This window comes from Calidris pugnax, unplaced genomic scaffold (assembly GCF_001431845.1).
Source record: "Calidris pugnax isolate Ruff unplaced genomic scaffold, ASM143184v1 scaffold177, whole genome shotgun sequence".
In the NCBI taxonomy this organism is placed as follows: Eukaryota; Metazoa; Chordata; class Aves; order Charadriiformes; family Scolopacidae; genus Calidris; species Calidris pugnax.
The window spans coordinates 2,218,679-2,238,886 of NW_015090909.1; the positions used below are offsets into that span (position 1 = coordinate 2,218,679).

General features: G+C 40.6%; 1 protein-coding gene across 1 annotated transcript in view; it reads left to right on the forward strand.

The window, feature by feature from the left end:
* The window catches only part of HIPK3 (homeodomain interacting protein kinase 3), an 89,083-nt gene that overhangs the window by 12,719 nt on the left and 56,156 nt on the right, over positions 1–20,208 (forward strand). Inside the window, exon 2 of the mRNA XM_014949273.1 lies at positions 3,836–4,931. Coding sequence (XP_014804759.1) covers positions 3,838–4,931 — 1,094 coding nt within the window. The 5' untranslated portion in view covers positions 3,836–3,837. The remainder of the gene's footprint in view (positions 1–3,835; positions 4,932–20,208) is intronic.

The following is a 20,208-nucleotide window of genomic DNA, read 5'->3' on the forward strand; positions in this document are numbered from 1 at the left end:
CAGCTTTGGCAACACACTTACACGGGCAAATACCTTCTCCAGAGGTTAAACCAAGCAAGATGTTTGCTCTTTGGTTATGGCAAATCCGGGGTGAATGGACCCGCTGGGGTTGCTGCAGCTTAGCAAGCCTGGTGCCCATGGATGAGGCGTCCAGGCTCCTTCCTGTTGGACAGCACAGCTTTGGCTGCTTGTGCTGGACCTGGGTCTGCCAAGGAGGCAAACAGCTTGGCCTGAGCTGGGCAGGTGGGACTGGAAGCTCCAAGTGGGCTTGGATGTGATCAGGTTAAATGATTCATTTAAATATTCCAGCAAAGAGGTTGAGTCCCAAAGTCAATAATATGCTTACGCTGTCCTCCAGGCATGTTCTAATGGGGTATGTTATTTAGGAGAGGATTCAAGAACTTGGAGAATTTTTGCCTGTGTTTTGATTATGATAGTCTTAAATCCTTGGCGTGGAGCAGGGAGCCAGTGTCAGTCCCATAACATTTGGTTGCTGACAATCTCCACCTTTCTACGTCATCTGGCTCTGGGCAAACAGCTTTGGAAACGTAAGGGCTTTGAAGTTTTCTTCTACTGCTGGGGCAAAAACCATTATAGGATGCTAAACTGAGGTGATGGTATGATTATTTTAATTGCTCGTAAGATGTTTAAATGTTAATTTGCATAAATCAAATCACAGCTTCAGAGTAATTATGCGTGCGTTTGGCTAGTTTTCGTTTGATCAGAGTCGTTGCAATGTCTGGCTCAAGTTTTATGTGACTCATCTGCAATTTAAATGCCTATTGCCAGAATCTTCATGTGCTTGGTATGAAAAAGTAGTTTAATTAAAGTATTATTGGTTTTGAATTCATCTTTGAGAGCTGATTGGAATGGTATAACCCATAACTTCCCTGAAACCTTGTAGTCATTTACACTGGGGTCTACCCAGTGCCTTTTTCTTAATGTTTAGTGTTACTTGACATAAAAGTTGGAGATACATGGATTTGATGGGTGGGCTGTTTGGTGCATGAGGAATTGGCTGGATGGTTGCATCCAGAGGGTAGTGAGTGGTCAGGGGCTCAATGTCCAGATGGAGACTGGTGACAAGTGGTGTCACTCAGGGGTCCATATTGGGACCAGTACTGTTAATATCTTCAGGGACATAGACAATGCGATCAAGTGCACCCTCAGCAAATTTTGCAGATGACACCAAGCTGAATGGTGTGGATGACACACCTGAGGGACAGGATGCCATCCAAAGGGACCTGGAGAAGCTTGAGATGTAAAGCCTTATGAGTCTCATGAGGTTCAACAAGGTCAAGTACAAGGTCCTGCACCTGGGTTGGGGCGACCCCCGGTATCAGTACAGACCAGGGGATGAAGGGATCGAGAGCAGCCCTGCTGAGAAAGACTTGGGGGTATTGGAGGATGAAAAGCTGGACATGAGCCAGCAGTGCACTTGCAGACCAGAAGCCAGCCATGTCCTGGAATCCATCAAAGTGTGCCCAGCAGGTCAAGGGAAGTGATTCTGCCCCTCTGCTCCACCCTGGTGAGACCCCACCTGGAGTACTGCATCCAGGAAGAACTGGAGCTGGTCCAGAGGAGGGTCACAGGAGGATCAGAGGGCTGGAGCACCTTCTTTATGAGGACTGGCTGAGAGAGTTGGGATTATTCAGCCTGGAGAAGGGAAATCTCCGGGGAGACCTTGTTGCAGCCTTTCAGTACTTGAAGGGGGCTTATAAGAAAGATGGAGACAATTTTTTTAGCAGGACCTGTTGCAATAGGACAAAGGGTAATGGTTTTAGTATAAAAGAGGGTGGATTCAGACTAGGTATAAGGAGGACATTTTTTAGAATGACGATGGTGAAACACTGGAACAGTTTCCCCAGAGAGGTGGTAGATGCCCCATCTGTGGAAATATTCAAAGTGGGGTTGGACAGGGCTCTGAGCAACCTGATCTAGTAGAAGATGTCCCTGCTCCTTGCAGGGAGATTGGACTGTGTGACCTTTAAAGGTCCCTTGCAACCCAAACTGTTCTGTGATTCTAGGGCTGGTGTTTGACAGGTCTGGAACGGGACACAGCAGGGTCAGTGCAGAGACGACAGCTCATCCAAAGGAGGTGAGGTCTGTGCATTTTTAAGTGGAATTGAGATTTCTTGTCCTGTGTGTGTGGGCCAGGTACCTCTGCCATTGTCCTCCTCCCTCTGACACTCTGCTGGCACATTCCGCTTCGGTTCGGTGAAAGGGAGGTATGGTGTGGAGCATGATCCTGGATGATCTTGTGGCCCTGCTTTCCATAGAGGTAGTGTCCTGAGTCAGGGACAAATTTGGGGAGGTAGTGAGACTATTTCTGCGCCGTCACATGGGCCGTGCAGAATGGAGCTGCTGTGCTCGGGGGCTTCCTGGGCTGGCAAGCTGCCGCCTCTTGCGCAAAACTGTTCTTCGTTACTCATTTTCAACATGCAAGTGTTCTTTCTGACTGAGAGGCTGCACAGCCTTGTGAAAATGTGATGACCTCAAGGAAGGTGGAGTCATTCAAGCTGAAATTTTGATCTAAGCCTTACTGGGAATTCAGAAGTTAAAATTATCCATAGTCTTTTGTTCTAATTTTCATTTCTCAGCAAGGAAGTCATCGTGCTGGCAGAAAAAAATAATTTAAAAATACATGAAAAGTCTTTACAGAACATAGAAAATATATCTAGAAAAATGTATTATTTTTCTTCCTTTCACATTCACTTGAAAATAAATTTTTTGTGGGAAATCTATCCTTGTAAGTTCTCTGCCTACGTTTATCAGTGCTGTCTTAAGAAATGATCTTCATCGTGGATGTTAGTATTTTTCTTCCTTCCACATTCACTTGAAAATAATTTTTTTGTGGGAAATCTATCCTTGTAAGTTCTCTGCCTACGTTTATCAGTGCTGTCTTAAGAAATGACTTTAATCATGGATGTATTCTGTAGGCCTGTACGTTTAATTATCTTAGCTTATCTTAGAGTGCACGTTGTCTGTGGCCCAACTCATGAAACTGGTAGATCTGAAAGTATGAGGCTAATATTTAGTTTCCAAGTCTGAATTGAAGGAGGGGAAAAAAATGGTGCCTTTATGCCCTTTAACTCAAGGGGGTACGGAAACTTCTGCAACGGGATGGTACATAACTTAGAGAAAGCACTTGCCTTTCGTGAGTGGATTAGATTACTGAACATCTTAATTTGCCCAGAAAGCTGCAATTGTTTATGTGAACATACACACGCCCCTTAGGGTATCTGGGGCCCCATCACGCTGCCCGATGGCTTTCACTTTGATCATGGCAAAATTGTTGGAGCCATGACAGTCGTGTCATTTGTCCGTCTGCTCTCAGAAGCCCGATGGTGCTTACGATGAGTAGGTGGGGTCCCTTGTGTAACAGGTAGCACTGGCTCACAATTAAGAGCTTTTAATTTATTTTAAATCGTCATCGGTAAATAGTTGAATTGGTTATTTAACTTACATTACTGGACCCTACAGAACTTCTGTATGTAGAAATGCTGGGGGTCTTTAGATGAAAGCTGAGTTTTTAATAGCACAGAGGTAGTTCTCCCACTTGGAAAATTAGGAGTAGTGGCCTGCTGCAATCTCAGTCCTGCCCTGAGCAACCAGCAAAAGCACTTGCTGCTGTCACCTGCTGCTGCTGTAGTCCTTGTGTGCACTAGTAAGGCATGAGGACCTTGCTGTTGGCCATAAGAAGCTAAATACAAAATAACTTTAGGCTAGCTCGTTTGGAAAATATACTTACATCCTGATTTTTTTAGCTGCTGCAAAGCTTGGATATGTGACTGCAGGATTCTCACTCGCTTTCTCTTTTTCTCTTCCTCCATAGGTATGGCCTCACAAGTCTTGGTCTATCCACCATATGTTTATCAAACCCAGTCAAGTGCCTTTTGTAGTGTGAAGAAACTCAAACTAGAACCAAGCAGTTGCGTGTACCACGAAAGAACCTACCCGCAAATCTATGTGAATGGTAAAAACTTTGGCATTTCTCCCCACAGGGTTAGTACGTACTTTCAGACTAAAAATCCATTTGACAGACCTCGAGGACAGAACTTTTTGTTGCAGTCAAATGCTGTTGCTTTAAAAAACATTGCAGGTGCTACAAAAGCGTTGGCGGCGCGGGCGCAGCAAGCTCAGTTAGAGGCACCTCGGACTGGGACGCAAGGAAGCCGGTCAGATATCCTGGAAGGACCCCAGCGATGTGGATTGAAGCGTAAGAGCGAAGAGCTGGATAATCAAAACGGCACGATGCAGATCGTTGAGGAACTGTCCATCCTGCCTGCCATGTTGCAAACCAACGTAGGAAACCCGGTGACGGTTGTGACGACGGCCGCGGCTTCTAAACAGAGTGGTACAAGCGGAGATGGAGATTATCAGTTGGTACAGCATGAGGTGTTGTGCTCCGTGAAAAACACTTACGAGGTTCTTGATTTCCTTGGGCGAGGGACCTTTGGACAAGTGGTGAAGTGCTGGAAAAGGGGGACAAACGAGATAGTGGCAATCAAAATCTTGAAGAATCATCCTTCGTATGCACGCCAAGGACAAATAGAAGTGAGCATATTAGCGAGACTAAGTACTGAAAATGCTGATGAATTTAACTTTGTGAGAGCCTACGAGTGCTTTCAGCATCGCAACCACACTTGTCTGGTTTTTGAGATGTTGGAACAGAATTTATACGACTTCCTGAAGCAAAACAAATTCAGCCCTCTGCAACTGAAAGTAATACGGCCTATTCTGCAACAGGTGGCCACTGCACTGAAAAAACTAAAAAGTCTGGGTTTAATCCATGCTGACCTCAAACCAGAGAACATTATGTTGGTGGATCCCGTTCGGCAGCCTTACCGGGTTAAAGTAATAGATTTTGGGTCTGCCAGCCATGTATCAAAAACTATTTGTTCAACCTATTTACAATCTCGGTATTACAGGTAGGTGTCTTTCACTTTGTTTTTAGCTTTTAATGGAACAAGGTTTTAGCACTTACTAAAGTTAAAGGCTTAAATAATTACTCTTCCAGAAAACTAATAAGAATAATTTGGAAAACATAAGGACCATCTAAGAATGAAGGCCATACTAAGATTAGGTGGCTGGTTACTATTTTAAATGTGAATACTTGTTTTGAATGTTTTTATATTGTTATTTTTATCTAAAAGTATGTTTCGTGTTGCACTCTGAAGTCATCACTTACTGTTATTTTGAGACTTCTGATGAGACTTTTAAAAAAGAAAATAGAAAAAAATTAGCTTCCTCTTGCTTGACTAGGGTGCCTTTCCTGCCTTCCTAACGTGATGGGTTTTTTTTCTCTAAGCAGCTGGACAGTGTACTAGAAGTGCCATATTTTTATATCCTGTTGCCAAAGATTATGTAAACGTCTCTGTTTTTCTCCAGCATTGTAAATATTTTGCCTAGTTCTTATAAACTTCTGACTGAGTGCCTTCAGCAGTTGTGAACTTCAGTGAACTTCTGAAGTTAGTGAGTGGTAGGATACTAAAATGTTTAAGGTGATACCAGGCAGGCATTTAAAGTGATTTTTTGGTACATGATTGCATTCTACATTGGCCTCAAAATGGAGGTATATTGCTTATTTTGTTTTTTAATTCTTTCTTCATATAGTTATCCAACCTGTGTGACATGTAAAAACAATTAGCATTTAGCATCTGAGGTCCTTTTGTTTTCATTATAAGCTGAAGTTGTCTTGATTGAAGACCTTTTTCAGTTCTGCTTTGCATCATTGGCAATAGTATGTCCAGGGTATTGCCTGTCTCTGCAAATTCAATAAGAAGCTAGTAAACTAGAACAATGAGTAATTTGAAGAAAACTTTAAATATTTTACAGCTATTCATGGTGGAAATGAAAACTTGTGCAGTGCTTGATGAAATTAGTGATTGGACTCCATGCCAGAAAAATCCAACTATTATTTGACTGTGGCTTGTAAACAAGAACGTTTCGTGTACAGTGTTCATTTAAAGTATTCTAATTCACCCACATTTCCTCATTACTTAATTACAAACTGCAGCTTAAGGTTTAAAAACTACACAAAGTTCGTCAACAGAAAATTAAATATGGAAACTATATGAATTGATGCAAACGCACATTATACAAAAATGTGCAGAAGGGGAAATAAGAAATTAGTTAACTTGAGAGTTATTTTGGCGTAATAGCTGTGCACCACTCAAGATACAGTATTTTCAGGCCCATCAGGACAAAAGTGTGCAAGTCTTCAAAAGGCAGCATGAATTTTCTGAGCTTTTAGACAAATGCAAATGTCTTAACATCAGCTGTTCTGTACAAATTTGTTATTCTGCAGATACTCAAGATACATGGTCTGAGAACGCTTTCTTATGTATTTTGGCTTTTTATTTATTGAAGCAATTGCGGATTATTGAGCTATTGCCATTTCTGCCCCTCCAAGAGGTTTTCAGGCCCATCAGAACGAAAGTGTGCAAGTCTTGAAAAGGCAGCATGAATTTTCTGAGCTTCTAGACAAATGCAAATGTCTTAACATCAACTGTTCTGTACAAATTTGTTATTCAGCAGATACTCAAGATGCATGGTCTGAAAACGCTTTCTTATGTGTTTTGGCTTTTTATTTATTGAAATAATTACAGATTATTCTGAGCTATTGCCATTTCTGCCCCTCCAAGAGCTGACAAAGGGAGAGGCTGTAGACAGCCAGGCTGGGTGGTCCTATTCTCAGCTAGCTAGTTTCAGATTGTTTTCTCTATTTCAGATGATTCATTAGACATAGTGTTGTTGTGCTTATTCAGTTGCCTACATAGAAAGTTTAACTGTAGTTCTGTTTTGCATGGCATATGTTTCTTTGCATCTATACTTTATATAGAATTTTGACATGCTTACTAGGTTGAACAGGTCTATATGCTGCCAAGATCAACTCCTTCGTGCCTTGAGTATGTTTTGGGTACTTATATGGCATTACATGCACTGAAGTGTGAGTAAGTGGGGTTTCTTGTGGATGTACATTCAAAAATATTCTCCCCTCCCATCCCAGGCATAAGACTTGTGAGTGTATATGTTTGTCTTGGCTCAGTGATATTGAATGTTACTCATATAGACCCATATAATGTGCACCTAAAATTCTCTAGTTACTAAGCTGCATTTAAGTGCTTTGTAAATACTCGGGCTGCTCAGTAGAAGATCGTATTCTTTTATCTTGAATGCTTTTACAATCCTTCTATAAAGTACCATTTAAGTCAGTATTTTTTGAAAGTAAAAAGGACTTGCAAAAAGAAAAAATGCTAGGATCTATCTTCTTGGATATTTTGGTGTTACATTTTAGTTAAATACTGGTTGAGATAATTTTGAAACTGACTTAATTTTGAAAAAAAACACAACCCAACCACCAAACAACAAAATTATTTTCAGCGGAAAGTTTACTTCTGAAAAGGTTTCTAGCATGCTGGATTTCAAAAAAAAACACAAAACACCACCAAACGACAAAATTATTTTCAGCAGAAAGTTTACCTCTGAAAAGGTTTCTAGCATGCTGGATTTCATTGTGGGTGTATGGGTTTCTACTAGTTGAGTGATTCAAATTAACTTGTGTAGCTTGGCACAGAGTTTCTCAAAGGTTCTTTTTATTGCTTTGGAAGCACCTGGCTAGTGTAAATAATATCAGAAAATAGGTATTTGATCTAAAAGCTCTCAAAATAGATGATGCCAGGGAAATATGAAGAGAAAAGCCTTAAAAGAGGAATGAGAAGGACCTTCAGAGAATATATTATATTGAGATGGAATTTATTTTGCAAGAGATTGTACTTCTTGTCAATCAAATAAGGAGCTACTTCATAAAATGTAACTGTGCTTAAGTGGTTTTTTTGTATTAGGAAAGGGTGGGAGTGATAGTGCAGGTTTGACTTGTTTGGCTATAACATGTTGGAACAAACCCTTTAAGAAAATTGAACAGCAGTTGGGACAACGAAATATCTCTCTTTTTTTTTTTTTTTTGACATGTTGGAACAAACCCTTTAAGAAAACTGAACAGCAGTTGGGACATTGAAATCTCTCTTTTTTTTTTTTTTTTGGTCCCATTGAGCTCAATGTTGCTTTTTGTTTGTTAGGTTATTTAAGACCCCTTGAGCTCAGTGTTGCTTTTTGTTTGTTAGGTTATTTAAGAATCTATTAAAACAAATGTTTTCTTGCTATTTAAAGCTTCAGACTAAATTAGTCCAATTAGTGTCATACTGGAAATGTTTTGGTTTTGGTTTTTTTTTTTTAAATGCTGTAGCACCTCTTATTGGTTTGATCGCATCTGTATTCTTGTGTACAATCTTTGAAAATTGTTTCTGTGCTAAGCTGTATGTGTATTATGATGAGCTTTATCTGTAATCCTTACCAGCAGGGAATGGTCAGAGGTGACAGTACATGAGACATGGCTTCACCAAGTGACAGGCACAACGCTCTGCTTTTACCTAGGAAATACCCGTATAGATGTCAGTTGATGTGAACCTGGCCCTGCCTTTCTGATGTCCAAAAGTGCTTAGCCAAGAACTTAAAGAAAGTTATTAAGAGGAAGCGTTTTGGTTTTTAAATTACTATTTTAGGGTCTGAGGTTTTGGTAAAGTATGGAACAAAATGCCCTTAAATGATGGCACATGTTGAGAGGAAGCAGGGCTGCATCCCTGCAGCATCGGGATGCCTCTTCTCAACCCCGTGGTGCTGGTACTGTCCTGCTCTGGGGGTGATGCTCACCCCATTCCTGTCCCTCGTTCTGCTCACCCCATGTCTGCTGGAGGGAGGTGGCCTGGGGAGAATGGAGGAGCAGTTATTTCTGGCAGCACTTGCAACTTAAGCTGTGGTCATTTTCAAGAAAAGGGTTTGCCCTTTCTCTGTGGAAAGCATCTGCCCACCAGTGTCTGTAGAGGTGTACGCTGAATGCTCAAGAGAAACCCAGAAAGAAGATTTGCAAAAGTGAATAAAGAGAAGGGGTTTTTTGTTGTTTGTGTGTGGTTTGTTTTTCTTGTTTTAGATCTTTTCACTACCTTTTCTTTCCTGTTCGTGGGACTGTCATCAGCTAATTATTGCGAGAATGGGGAACGCCACAAAGTCTGATGTTATGGTGTTTATTTTGAATAGTAGTATCGGTATTTTACATCTGTACAAGGAAGTGAGTAATGAATTGGAAAAATAAGTCATAAGAGGATTAGGACTTAAGGCAGGGAACATAATACAGCCAGGTGAATGGATAATGAGCTGACTTTCCTTACTTGCCTTAGTCTACAGCAGAAAAAGAGGTGACATAATGATGACTATTGACAACATTACATTTTTGTATTGTCAAAAAGTAAAATTAATTTAAATTCAAAAGTGTAGAAAAATGGGGACAAACTGTATGGCGTGATATTGATTTTGTTTTCTCTTTATGGTTTGGCTTTGTCAAACAGAGAGAAAGTAAGAAAATGGCTAAAACAACTATAAAAGTACTTTTTGACAGTTTGTTACCTTTTGGAACTCCTAGTTACTATGTATTGCTAGAAATTAGAGTATGGCTATGAATAAATGCTAACGACAGTCTTAAGTCATAGATTATTATTTTTTGTTTGTTTTAAAGATGAAATGTTATTCTGAATACGTGTTCCCTAAAATACAGTGTCTGTGCTTACATGCTGGTTTTATGCTGGTCTGGATTTTAATAGCTGTGGGTTAGAGAGAGGTGGTATTTGAAGCCTTTTCTTTGCTGCTGGCCTCACGCATTAAGCCTGTTGACCTTTTATGAGTGATCTAAGTAGGTAAATAACTATGCAGTGTATACATTTTGAAAAGGAAAAAAACCCTTACATCCAGCGTAGGTGATGAAGCTTTTGTCATATATGGAAATGGTATGATAAGTATGTCACTGTCCTTTTGGTCAGCAGTGCCCCAAATCACGAAAAGGCGAGCGTTGCATCCAAATTCAAGAGCTGCTTTTCTCCTTGTCACGTGGCATAGTCTATGGAGGAGGGGAATCAACACATTTCTTTTGTTTCTGAGTCTGGTGTCTTACACTCATCTGGTGAGGCAGAAAGTTTTCCCAGGGAATAGCGTTTCCCTCGAAGATGTTTCCCTTTGCCTCTCTCCTAAGAAGCACGTGTGAGAAGAAGGGCTTCGAAATGGCAAGCTCCAAGGAATTGTAACCTCCAAGAAGAGTTGAGTGATCTGAAATGGTCAAGGTAGTCTTGCCCTTTGGCTTCAGGGAGCTGAGGTACTTTCCCTTCTGTTGCCGTGAGAAGCAGTGGCCCTCTCAGCTGTTTGAGTTCAGAGATAGCTCTTTAGGTCTGGTTTTGCAGCAGGCCTCTTTTTTTCTTCTGGAACTTCCCCCAGGAGTTTTTTTCCAGAGAAACTTGTGTTGAAACCTGTGTATAATTTCCCCTCTTTGACTTAGCTGTGTGCAACAGCAGTGGTTAAGGAGTTCCATTCTACTCGTTAGCTGATACCCAGATGACAGTTAGTGGTGCTTGTTGTACCATTCAGCCATTGTTCGGAGCAGGTAAATTGTTATTAAGAGGATGCGCAATTCCATCTAATGGTAACATCTGTAGCAGGGTTTGGTAATGATGAAGCCTCTTCCTTCTCTGATGCTTTTCTTCTCCGCCTTGTTGCTTGGCTTTAGCAACATCTGAGCTCATAAAATGCATTACCCTGTTGGCATTGCACGTCAAGCGCAGATCACTAAGGGAGAGCTATAGCAGTGTTTGTGTGTGCAGAGCTTCGTGAGTTGTAGGGCTTGCTGTTGGTTGGGAGGAGTTACTGCTTCAAGGGGAATCACCTTCATGTTGATTTAATTTGGGATTGTCTTCCTAAAAGACAGGAATTTGAAAATAAGACTTCAGTAAACCCCACAAAAGTCATCATTCATAAAATCCTTCTAATATCATGGATTTAACATTTTACACCAATTAACACCATTACAGGTGTAGGGGTGAGCGTGTGTTACCTCATTGCATGCTCCTTATGCTCATTGTCCAAAGGGAGTTGAACAGTTGCTGCTCCAGTTGCCTGTGTGGCTGCCACAACAGTTACATATCCTTTCACCTCCCATCTCCAAATAAAACATCTGCTCCATCACATTGTGTCAGATTATACTGCTGTTAGAGCACAGCTGGAAATTCTACTGAAAGTCTGTTTTGAGGAACAAGCACTTAGGTTCCTGATGGAAGGATGCTCCTCTTGGCACCCAGCAGTCCGTACTGTTGTGTAGCACAGCCAGCTTCATTGGGAAGATGAAATGAATGGGAAGCAACAGAATTGATCTCCATATAAAACAGGGCACCAGCTGAACGGTGGGCTGATGGACAACTTGAGTGATGCTGGCAGAATGGAAGGTGTCTGGTTATTAAGGGACGCTCATGGCTTGGGAATGTTTTTTTCAGCTCTGCTGGTGACAGCAGTAAAATATGATCCTAGTTATTCAGCAACGAGCCCGTAAGGAAAAGCAAACGGTGCGAGTAGATGCACTTAGTGGAGTCAACTCATTCCTGAATCGGACAGTGATATCCTCCCTCCAGCCTTCCAACTAAGGATAGCTGCTAATCAACAGACTTGTTCCAGACAAAATGCCAAATGTCACCAGTGTTGCAGCAGAGCTCAGAGAGATGGAAAAATTGCTGCTGGATGTATTCCTGTTGGACGAGAGCAAGCTTTCCCCCCTCTTCTCCTCTTACCCTCCTCTCCCATGAAGGATCAGAGAGGATGGAGGAAGAGTGATAATCATTGTGTCCTGTGATCCTGACAGTGCTTTCGCTTGCCCAGTTAGTTCTGCTGCAGCTTTGAGGAGTGATTTGATCCAGTGCAATCTCCTCTGCTTTAAAGAGTTTTGGAAAAACAATAAAGTAGTTGAGTTCTGTGGCTTAATCACAGCCTACGGGCTGGGCTGTAGTGGGGGCTCTCTGGGTGCTCTGAGGCTGTTGTAATAAAAAGCTGTCCTAGTACAACTTTTTCAGCTTTATACTTAGTTTCAGAATAAACCACCAACAGCTTATGTTGGTTTTGTGCCCCTCAAATTTATGAAATGTATTTGATCCATTGCTCTCCCACTTTCTTGCGCACATTCCTTTAAAATTAGACAAAAATTCTCATGGCCATAAATTCTTGGAGAGGCTTGTTTTGTCACTGGCCTTTGTAACTTGATTAGATGTAGCCCTTGTCAGTCCGGGCACTCTGGAGAACATAGGCTGACAGTACCTCCCTGGAGTGTTTTTGTGAAATTGAATGTTTTCTTTTTGTAGGTTAGGATTGTTGGTGTGATGGGTGATTATGAGTAATCACCGAGTAACTTGTTGATTATCTTTTCCTAACATCAGGTCAACGTACAACTTACAAATGTTTAAAACATCAGTTAAAAACTTGTATAAAAATAAATGCCTGTTTGAATACAGATGTTCTTAATAGAGATGACCAAGGGAAGAAGTCATGCAAAATTGACATCTCAGGAAGCAACTGCTTTTTCAAGTCCACCCGTTGCTGTCACATACTTGAAGTTTCTAAATAAGCTTTATCTAGAGTGGGATGTCTTGGGTTTTCTCCTTTCACAGTGACTGAAATGCTTGCTCAAAGTGGTTTTTTTTTGTTTTTAAATTTTGGGGTTTAGATGTTTAAATGAGAAGCGAAGCTCTGTTAATAAATCGAGTTTTCTGTCATTTAGGGAAGCACAGTACGAGAACAAGCTAAAAATGCCTCTGTAAACAACTTGCACTTCAACATGCTAGCAGATGTTATTCTATCACTTTGAACTGTGCATCACTGAAGTGTATTGGGATATCTTAAAATAGTCAGGGGTGGTGGCCAGAGACTCTAGACTACTATAGATGGTGAGGCTGTTTCGCTGTCGCAATGAAATAAGCCAGAAGTACATGCTGCTAAGGTCATTTGCTTGCTCAAGGTCAGCATGTTCAAAGTCAGCTGCTATACTTGGGAGCATGGTTGCTGTCAGTAGTATATATAAGAAAAGAGTCCTGATAATGTAAAGAATCGCTATTACAAGTGAATTGGGGCACTTAACCATTTTTTTCCCCCCTCTTTAAAGTTGCAGGGCTGTGATTGCTGGTTTAGGTTCTTATCTGAGTAAACAGAACCTAATGTCAAGATAAGCTGTCGTGGGTTGTGCCTGTGAACAAATTGCTTTGTTGATTTGGCAAGATTTTGTTTGCATTTTTTTGCATAGTGTTCATTGTTTAATTGACTTCCTATTTTAAAATTCTATTTTATGATTACTAGGACCTAACAAAAAACATAAGTACCCTCCAGAAGTGGCAATCTTAGCTCATCATAACTTCATGTTTCTATAGCTATTTGATAACAAACGTAGTTTCAAGTCTTATTACTTTCTAGTGAACATAATGTGGTCTCTAGTACCTTGTCATTCTTCATTCATAGAAGCAGAAAATAAGAGTAGATTTTTGGTAATGGTGTGGGTTTTTTGGTTTTGTTGGCCTTTTTTTGCATACTGTGGAAAAGAATGGCAGGGTTACTGTAAATTTGTAACTTTATTTTTTCGTTTCTTTTTTTTTTTTTTTTTTTAATCCTCTCTGAAGACCCAGAAGATTATTATGGGGATGGGAGTGAATGAAATGGCAGCTAGCCTTTCAGTTGGTTGTTTTTCTGAGCTAGAGATTTTCCAAGTAACGTAAGACAAGATAACACATGAAGCATTCAAAGGTACCATGTACCTGCTGGAGATTCTAGTATCGTCAGCCTGATCTCAAATAGTTAGTGATGGTAGGAGCAACAACTTAAATCAGAGTTCAGATGATAGCTCTCTTGGTCCTTAGATTGGTTCAGTTTGAACAGAAGGGAAGTTCTTTCAAAATCTTTAAGGCAAAACCGTTCATGGTTCTTGCTGTATTTCATTTTTTTTGAGATTGAACTACAGACCTAAGTTTCTCATGGCTAAAGTTTGGGAAGCAGCTTTTATTTTTCGTGCATTAAAATAGATCTACTGAAATGTGATCCTTTCTTTCACTACAGTGATATTTATGTCACAAAGATTTGTTCATCGTACATCTGTGTGTACGTGAGCGTGGATATTTCAGGTATCTTAATTGCAGACAATATTAGTGGTAGCTGCAGTGCTGTATTTGTAAATATTGTGTCTCACTGCTCCCACTGTTGCCTGTTTTGAAAATACAGCGGTGTATTTCTGTTGTAAGAGCGGGTAGTACTAGATCTAAATCAACATGACTGAAAGTGAAGCCTGCACATCATCTCCTGTCTCTTCCATCTGGCATCCTTGTCTTCGAAGGAGAGCTGTTTTGTGGGTGAAGGCTACCTTCTGCGTCAGCTCATGGCACCCAACACGAGTGAAGTGGCTATAGCATGGGGGAAGAAGTCTTCTGCACGGTTGAGAACACAAAGATTGGCCAAGCTGCTGCTCTGCTGACCCAACCTGTGAAAGGGAGAGGTTCTGCCACGGCTAGGGGCTCATCCCATCAGCTGCAGAAGGCAAACTGCCTCGGTTGATCTCAAAATCAAGCAGGTTGAACAAGTGCAAATAGAGAATGTGGGCACGTTTAGAACTTGTGCAGGTTCAGACCAAAACCAGCAATAAAATACGATTGGAATTAAAAACCAAAACAAGGAAAACAAAAAACTCTTTTGTGAATTCTGGCATTAATTGGAAATTGATAGAGGTGTCTAACATGAAAATAAGTATTTGGGATGTAATTAAGTAAAATTAAAATTCAGATGATAATAAGTTGCCTGAAATATCCATATTGCCGAACTTTATACCATATGCTTGGAGGTCCTTGATTCTACAGTGCTAGCTAATATTTTTAAGGAACTTCTGTTTGAACTGTGAATAAAATACCTTCCAACAAGTGAAATTGGATTAGGGACCTGGGGGAAATAAGCCAAAAGCGTTTCACAGATAAGATCTTCAAGCAGTTGCATTTTCAAACTGTGACGTTACCTTAAGAACATATGAAGCGTTATTGCGCTTAAAAATCTTAGTTTGTTGGTAACTGGACAGCAACAGTTGATTAAAGGGCAGGCATAATGTAATTTAAACCAGTAGCACTTGTGTGTGAGAAGGTGAGTCTTTATGCAGACAAGTTGTGCTGGTGAGGCAAAAAGTAAAATTGTTTTTATCCTTATGAAGCGTTTAATAAAACTCTGAATCTCCCTGTGGGTGTAGGTCCAAAGTGTGTGGGAGGGGGCAATGCTGTGGCCTCTGTCCCATGTGCTTGTTGTTGGAAGTGGGCAGAAGCACAAGCTAGTGGTATGAAGCCTCCACAGAAGATGAATGAGGAGAAGCATTGTCTTCTGTCCGTGTGGTGTTGTCCAGCTTGTTGTGTGACATGGTAGGACTGCAAGAGGACTTCAGCTCCTGTGTCTTCACACTAAAATCTGAGTGTTAGCCTGCTAAGTAATGGGAAAAACAGCTGCATCCATGCTTCTCAGTGAAGGCACACTTAAACAGTAGTAAATTCAGAATACATTGGGGTTCACTTAATTTCCTTGTGCTTCAAAAAGTCTAGGCCTTGTTTACTAGCATAAAGTCAGCATTATGACCAGAACGTCTTTCTCAGTGCATAATACATACGTCAAAGATAAATCATTAAAAATAGCTTATTCAGTAATGCATGGAATCTGGAATTCTGTATAAAATGTAAATTATTATGTATTCTGCAAAATGTGCTGCATTATCTGGGTTGCAGCAGGGTGGGAGCCTGGCTGTGAAACCCTGACTCTTTCAGAGCAGGGGGAGAAAGACAGTCACAGGGCATCTTCAGCCAAGTCAAACCTGTTCTAATTTCTCTTCAACTGGTGTTGAACGCTCCATGGGATTCAGGATTTCTCCCTCTTCCCTTCATGGTGTGTGCTGTGCTGGGCCTGCCATATTTATAACTACCTGAAAGAGTGAAACAGAGCAGTTTGCCAATTGTGCTGTTTGTGTGCAACTGAGATGTAGCCAGTGAAGTTTGCTTACGCAAGAAGCTTTCTTGGTGCTAAAAATCAAACATTCGTGGAATTTTGTTCTGTGCACTAAGGACTATTGTAAATATTGCCATTTTCCCCTTTGTAAATATCTAAGATGTTTCTGTTGTCCCAGGACAGCAATCTCTCAGCAAAATATCCAAAATGTCATCTCTTTACATGTGTCCCTTAATTCAGAGTCGTGCTGTAGGTGAATTTTTATCACCGTTTTAAATGCCTTATTGGATATTTTGAAGACTGATAGGTTCTCACCCTTCTAGTCAATCATTCAGTTCTAAGTGTTCCCTAGATAGGTCACGATGAATTTTTTCATGAGACTATGCTTTGTTGTTTCAAGTATAGTACATATAGGTAAACTTTGAAAAAGAGCTGTTCCTTTGGCAACAATATTAGTATTCTCTGTGCGTGTATAAAAACATATAAAACACAACTGAACTTAGTTTTTGTGATGTTGCAAGTTCAAAATTAATGTGAATTTAAAACATCTTTTAATTGTCCAAAATTTATTTTAGGATTTGAATTGCCGCAGTTTTTTTGTTATTTTTACTGCTTTCAATAAAAACTACTTCCCCAATAACTTCTGGATGCACTTTGTAACTTCTTTGAAAAACTGCATGCGTTACATTGCTTATGTACAAGGCCTTTATATAAAAGTTACACTATATGAAGATTTTAAACTGCATATTATTGTAGCTTTATCCACTGATAAACGTCATAATTTTTACAATTGGTGTGATCTACAGCTCTGGCTGTAGGTCACAAATTGGTAGTAGCACTAAATGATACTTGCCAAAAGGGTCTGATGTCAAAAGTGTTGTTCACACTAATAGCAGCTTTGTGCCGAGTGCCTTTTTTTGAACCAATGTAATGTTTAAATTTATAAGCTGTTAATTTTCTCTCTTGATAATGAGCCTTTTACTTCTTGCCATCCACTACTGTTTTAGCTCAAAATCTAGTGAGTATTTCTTTATATAAAAGTATGCTATTTGGCTGTGCATGTTTTGTTAAGACTGTTTTTAACACCTTGACGTTTTCATCAGCATTTCCACATGCTGCCCCAACCATAAGAACCGTTTCTGAGGTGCTTTTAAAACATCTGCATCTTCCATGCGGCCAAGTTTCTGAGTTCAGTAAAGTGCTTGTAGTTCATGGGGTTCATAAGACTTTGTCTTATGGTAAATCCAGAGGCTGTACCATAGATTTTGGGCTTCTCTAGAGAACTAATTGGTGAATGAGTTCTCTGTTGGCCAATACCAGTGGGTGACAGCAGGGCTGGGGAGGCCTCCAGCTGCTGCTCTGTTTCTGGCAGTGGCACAAGGGATTGCAGGATGGTGTCTGTGCACTGATGGAGTTGCTATTCCCATCATGAGACAGTCCCACGGGACATGGTGTTGTGTGGAGATACAGCCAGTTTTGGACACTTCACCTCTCCGGAAGAGTAGCTAGAAGTGGAGCAAACGGCCTCAGTGTTTTTGGCAACAAGATTCCTAAATTAACACCTTGACGTTTTCATCAGCATTTCCACATGCTGCCCCAACCATAAGAACCGTTTCTGAGGTGCTTTTAAAACATCTGCATCTTCCATGCGGCCAAGTTTCTGAGTTCAGTAAAGTGCTTGATCACCTTGATGTTTTCATCAGCATTTCCACACGCTGCCCCAACCGTAAGAACGGTTTCTGAGATGCATTTAAAACATCTTCTGCATCTTCCATGTGGCCAAGTTTCTGAGTTCAGTAAAGTGCTTGTAGTTCATGGGGTTCATAAGACTTTGTCTTATGGTAAATCCAGAGGCTGTACCATAGATTTTGGGCTTCTCTAGAGAACTAATTGGTGAATGAGTTCTGTGTTGGCCGCTACCAGTGGGTGACAGCAGGGCTGGAGAAGCCTCCAGCTGCTGCTCTGTTTCTGGCAGTGGCACGAGGGATTGCAGGATGGTGTCTGTGCACTGATGGAGTTGCTATTCCCATCATGAGACAGTCCCACAGGGCATGGTGTTGCGTGGAGATGCAGCCTGTTTTGGACACTTCACCTCTCTGGAAGAGTAGCTAGAAGTGGAGCAAACGGCCTGAGTGTTTTTGGCAACAAGATCCCAAAAAAGTAGAACAAGAGGATGTAATTAGTATATTGTACAGTACAGCTTCTGACTGTGCTTTGGTTTTCATCTAACCTTGAATTATTTCGATGACTTCCACTAAGAAAGTATTCTAAAATCCAGTGTTTTTGGCAACAAGATTCCTAAAAAATAGAACAAGAGGATGTGATTTGTAGATTGTACAGTACAGCTTCTGAATGTGCTTTGGTTTTCACCTAACCTTGAATTATTTCCATGACTTCCACTAAGAAAGTATTCTAAAATCAAACGCTTTGCTGTACATGCAAAGCAGCTGGGAAAGCTTTGCAGTTAAAGTTGATATCTGTCTGATTATTGTGTAATTCCTGTAGAGAGAGGCTCTAACGAAGGTCAAGTGCTTAACTGGTACTGAAGTTTACTTCGTGCTGTTTCTTTACTGGTCTCTGTGCTTTACCAGTAGATGAGCTGTTATGAGTCTCTTCTCACGTTGAGTCCACAGAGACATATTTTTTCATGACCAACACCACTGATGTCCCCAGCGTTGTCCCGTGTCCCTAGTGCTGTCTTGCTCTGTTTAATTTTCCTATTTAACGTAGTGTCTGATACAGGCAGCAGTTATTGAGCTGTTAAAAACCTACCAAAAGAGTGTGGAAACTGACAGATGTTTAATAAGGGAAAAAAACGCTACACTTTAGGGTATGGCACAGAAGGATAATCAGGAATTAGTGGGTGTCTTTAGTGCCCAAGCACTCCACCCTGCCCTCTGAATTGCTGTCCCACAGGGGAGGTTGCTGATGGAGTGGTGCCACGCGCCATTTGGGATACTCGGTTTGGAGCCATGCAGTTGCCTTCCTAAAAGAATAACTTCAGGAATGCCTAAACCTAATTAGCACTAATTTAATTTCGCTTCACCTCTGGTTGTTCTGAGGTTACGTTGTCTACAATTATTAAGCATTTACATAAGAGAAACACCTTTTTCTTTGTATTTCTATTTGTAACATCGCTATTAGCCTGTGTACAAATAATATCAAATGACTTTTCTCCCCTCTGTTCTATGGTAGAGGTATCTGGTGTAAAAGTAAAAGAGAAGCCCCAAACTTAGTCTGATAATTAATACAGATTTACTAGATTGGATGGAGGTTATGCCTACATGTGGTTTCCTGTTTTGTAGCTATTTTTTGACACTTCAGTGTTTTCATTCTGTGTGCAAAGAGGATCCAATTTATATGAGACCACTGGCTGACTCTTGCAGGCTTCTATCAAATAATGCTGGTGTCACACTGATCATTTAGTTAACCGGTGTATATAGGTCATATTCCCCCCAAATAAATAACCTATATTCAACCATTTCACAGAAGACAGTGTTATATGAATTAGGAATATCAAATGCAGAACAGTAACCTCAGCCCTTCCTCTCCCTTACAGACAATGAAACTTGTACTGAAACTCAACTACTTTGTAATTAGTGCTGTTCCCCCTTCTGGCACAGGCAACTTGCAATTTCCTAGGACTTGGTTTGGATCAGTCAACTGCGTTTTTAGAAGACTTCTAAAAACATATATTTTATATTGGGATTGGGATCAATACTGGTTCTTACGTATTATTAATGTTAATTATTTACTCGTGTCCTATTAAATCTATTTCTATTTCAACCCCTGCGTTTCCTTGTTTTTTCCCAATTTCCCTTCCCGGGTGGGGAGGGGTCATCGAGTGACAGAGTAATTGTCTAAATGACAACAAATTGTGGGTTCTTCAAACCATAACAACAATTTAGTTAAGCAGTGTATATACGTCATATTTCCCCCCCAATAAATAACCTGTATCAACTTCAACCATTTCACAGAAGACAGTGTTATATGAATTAGGAATATCAAATGCAGAACAGTAACCTCAGCCCTTCCTCTCCCTTACAGACAATGAAACTTGTACTGAAACTCAACTACTTTGTAATTAGTGCTGTTCCCCCTTCTGGCACAGGCAACTTGCAATTTCCTAGGACTTGGTTTGGATCAGTCAACTGCGTTTTTAGAAGACTTCTAAAAACATATATTTTATATTGGGATTGGGATCAATACTGGTTCTTACGTATTATTAATGTTAATTATTTACTCGTGTCCTATTAAATCTATTTCTATTTCAACCCCTGCGTTTCCTTGTTTTTTCCCAATTTCCCTTCCCGGGTGGGGAGAGTGACAGAGTTATTG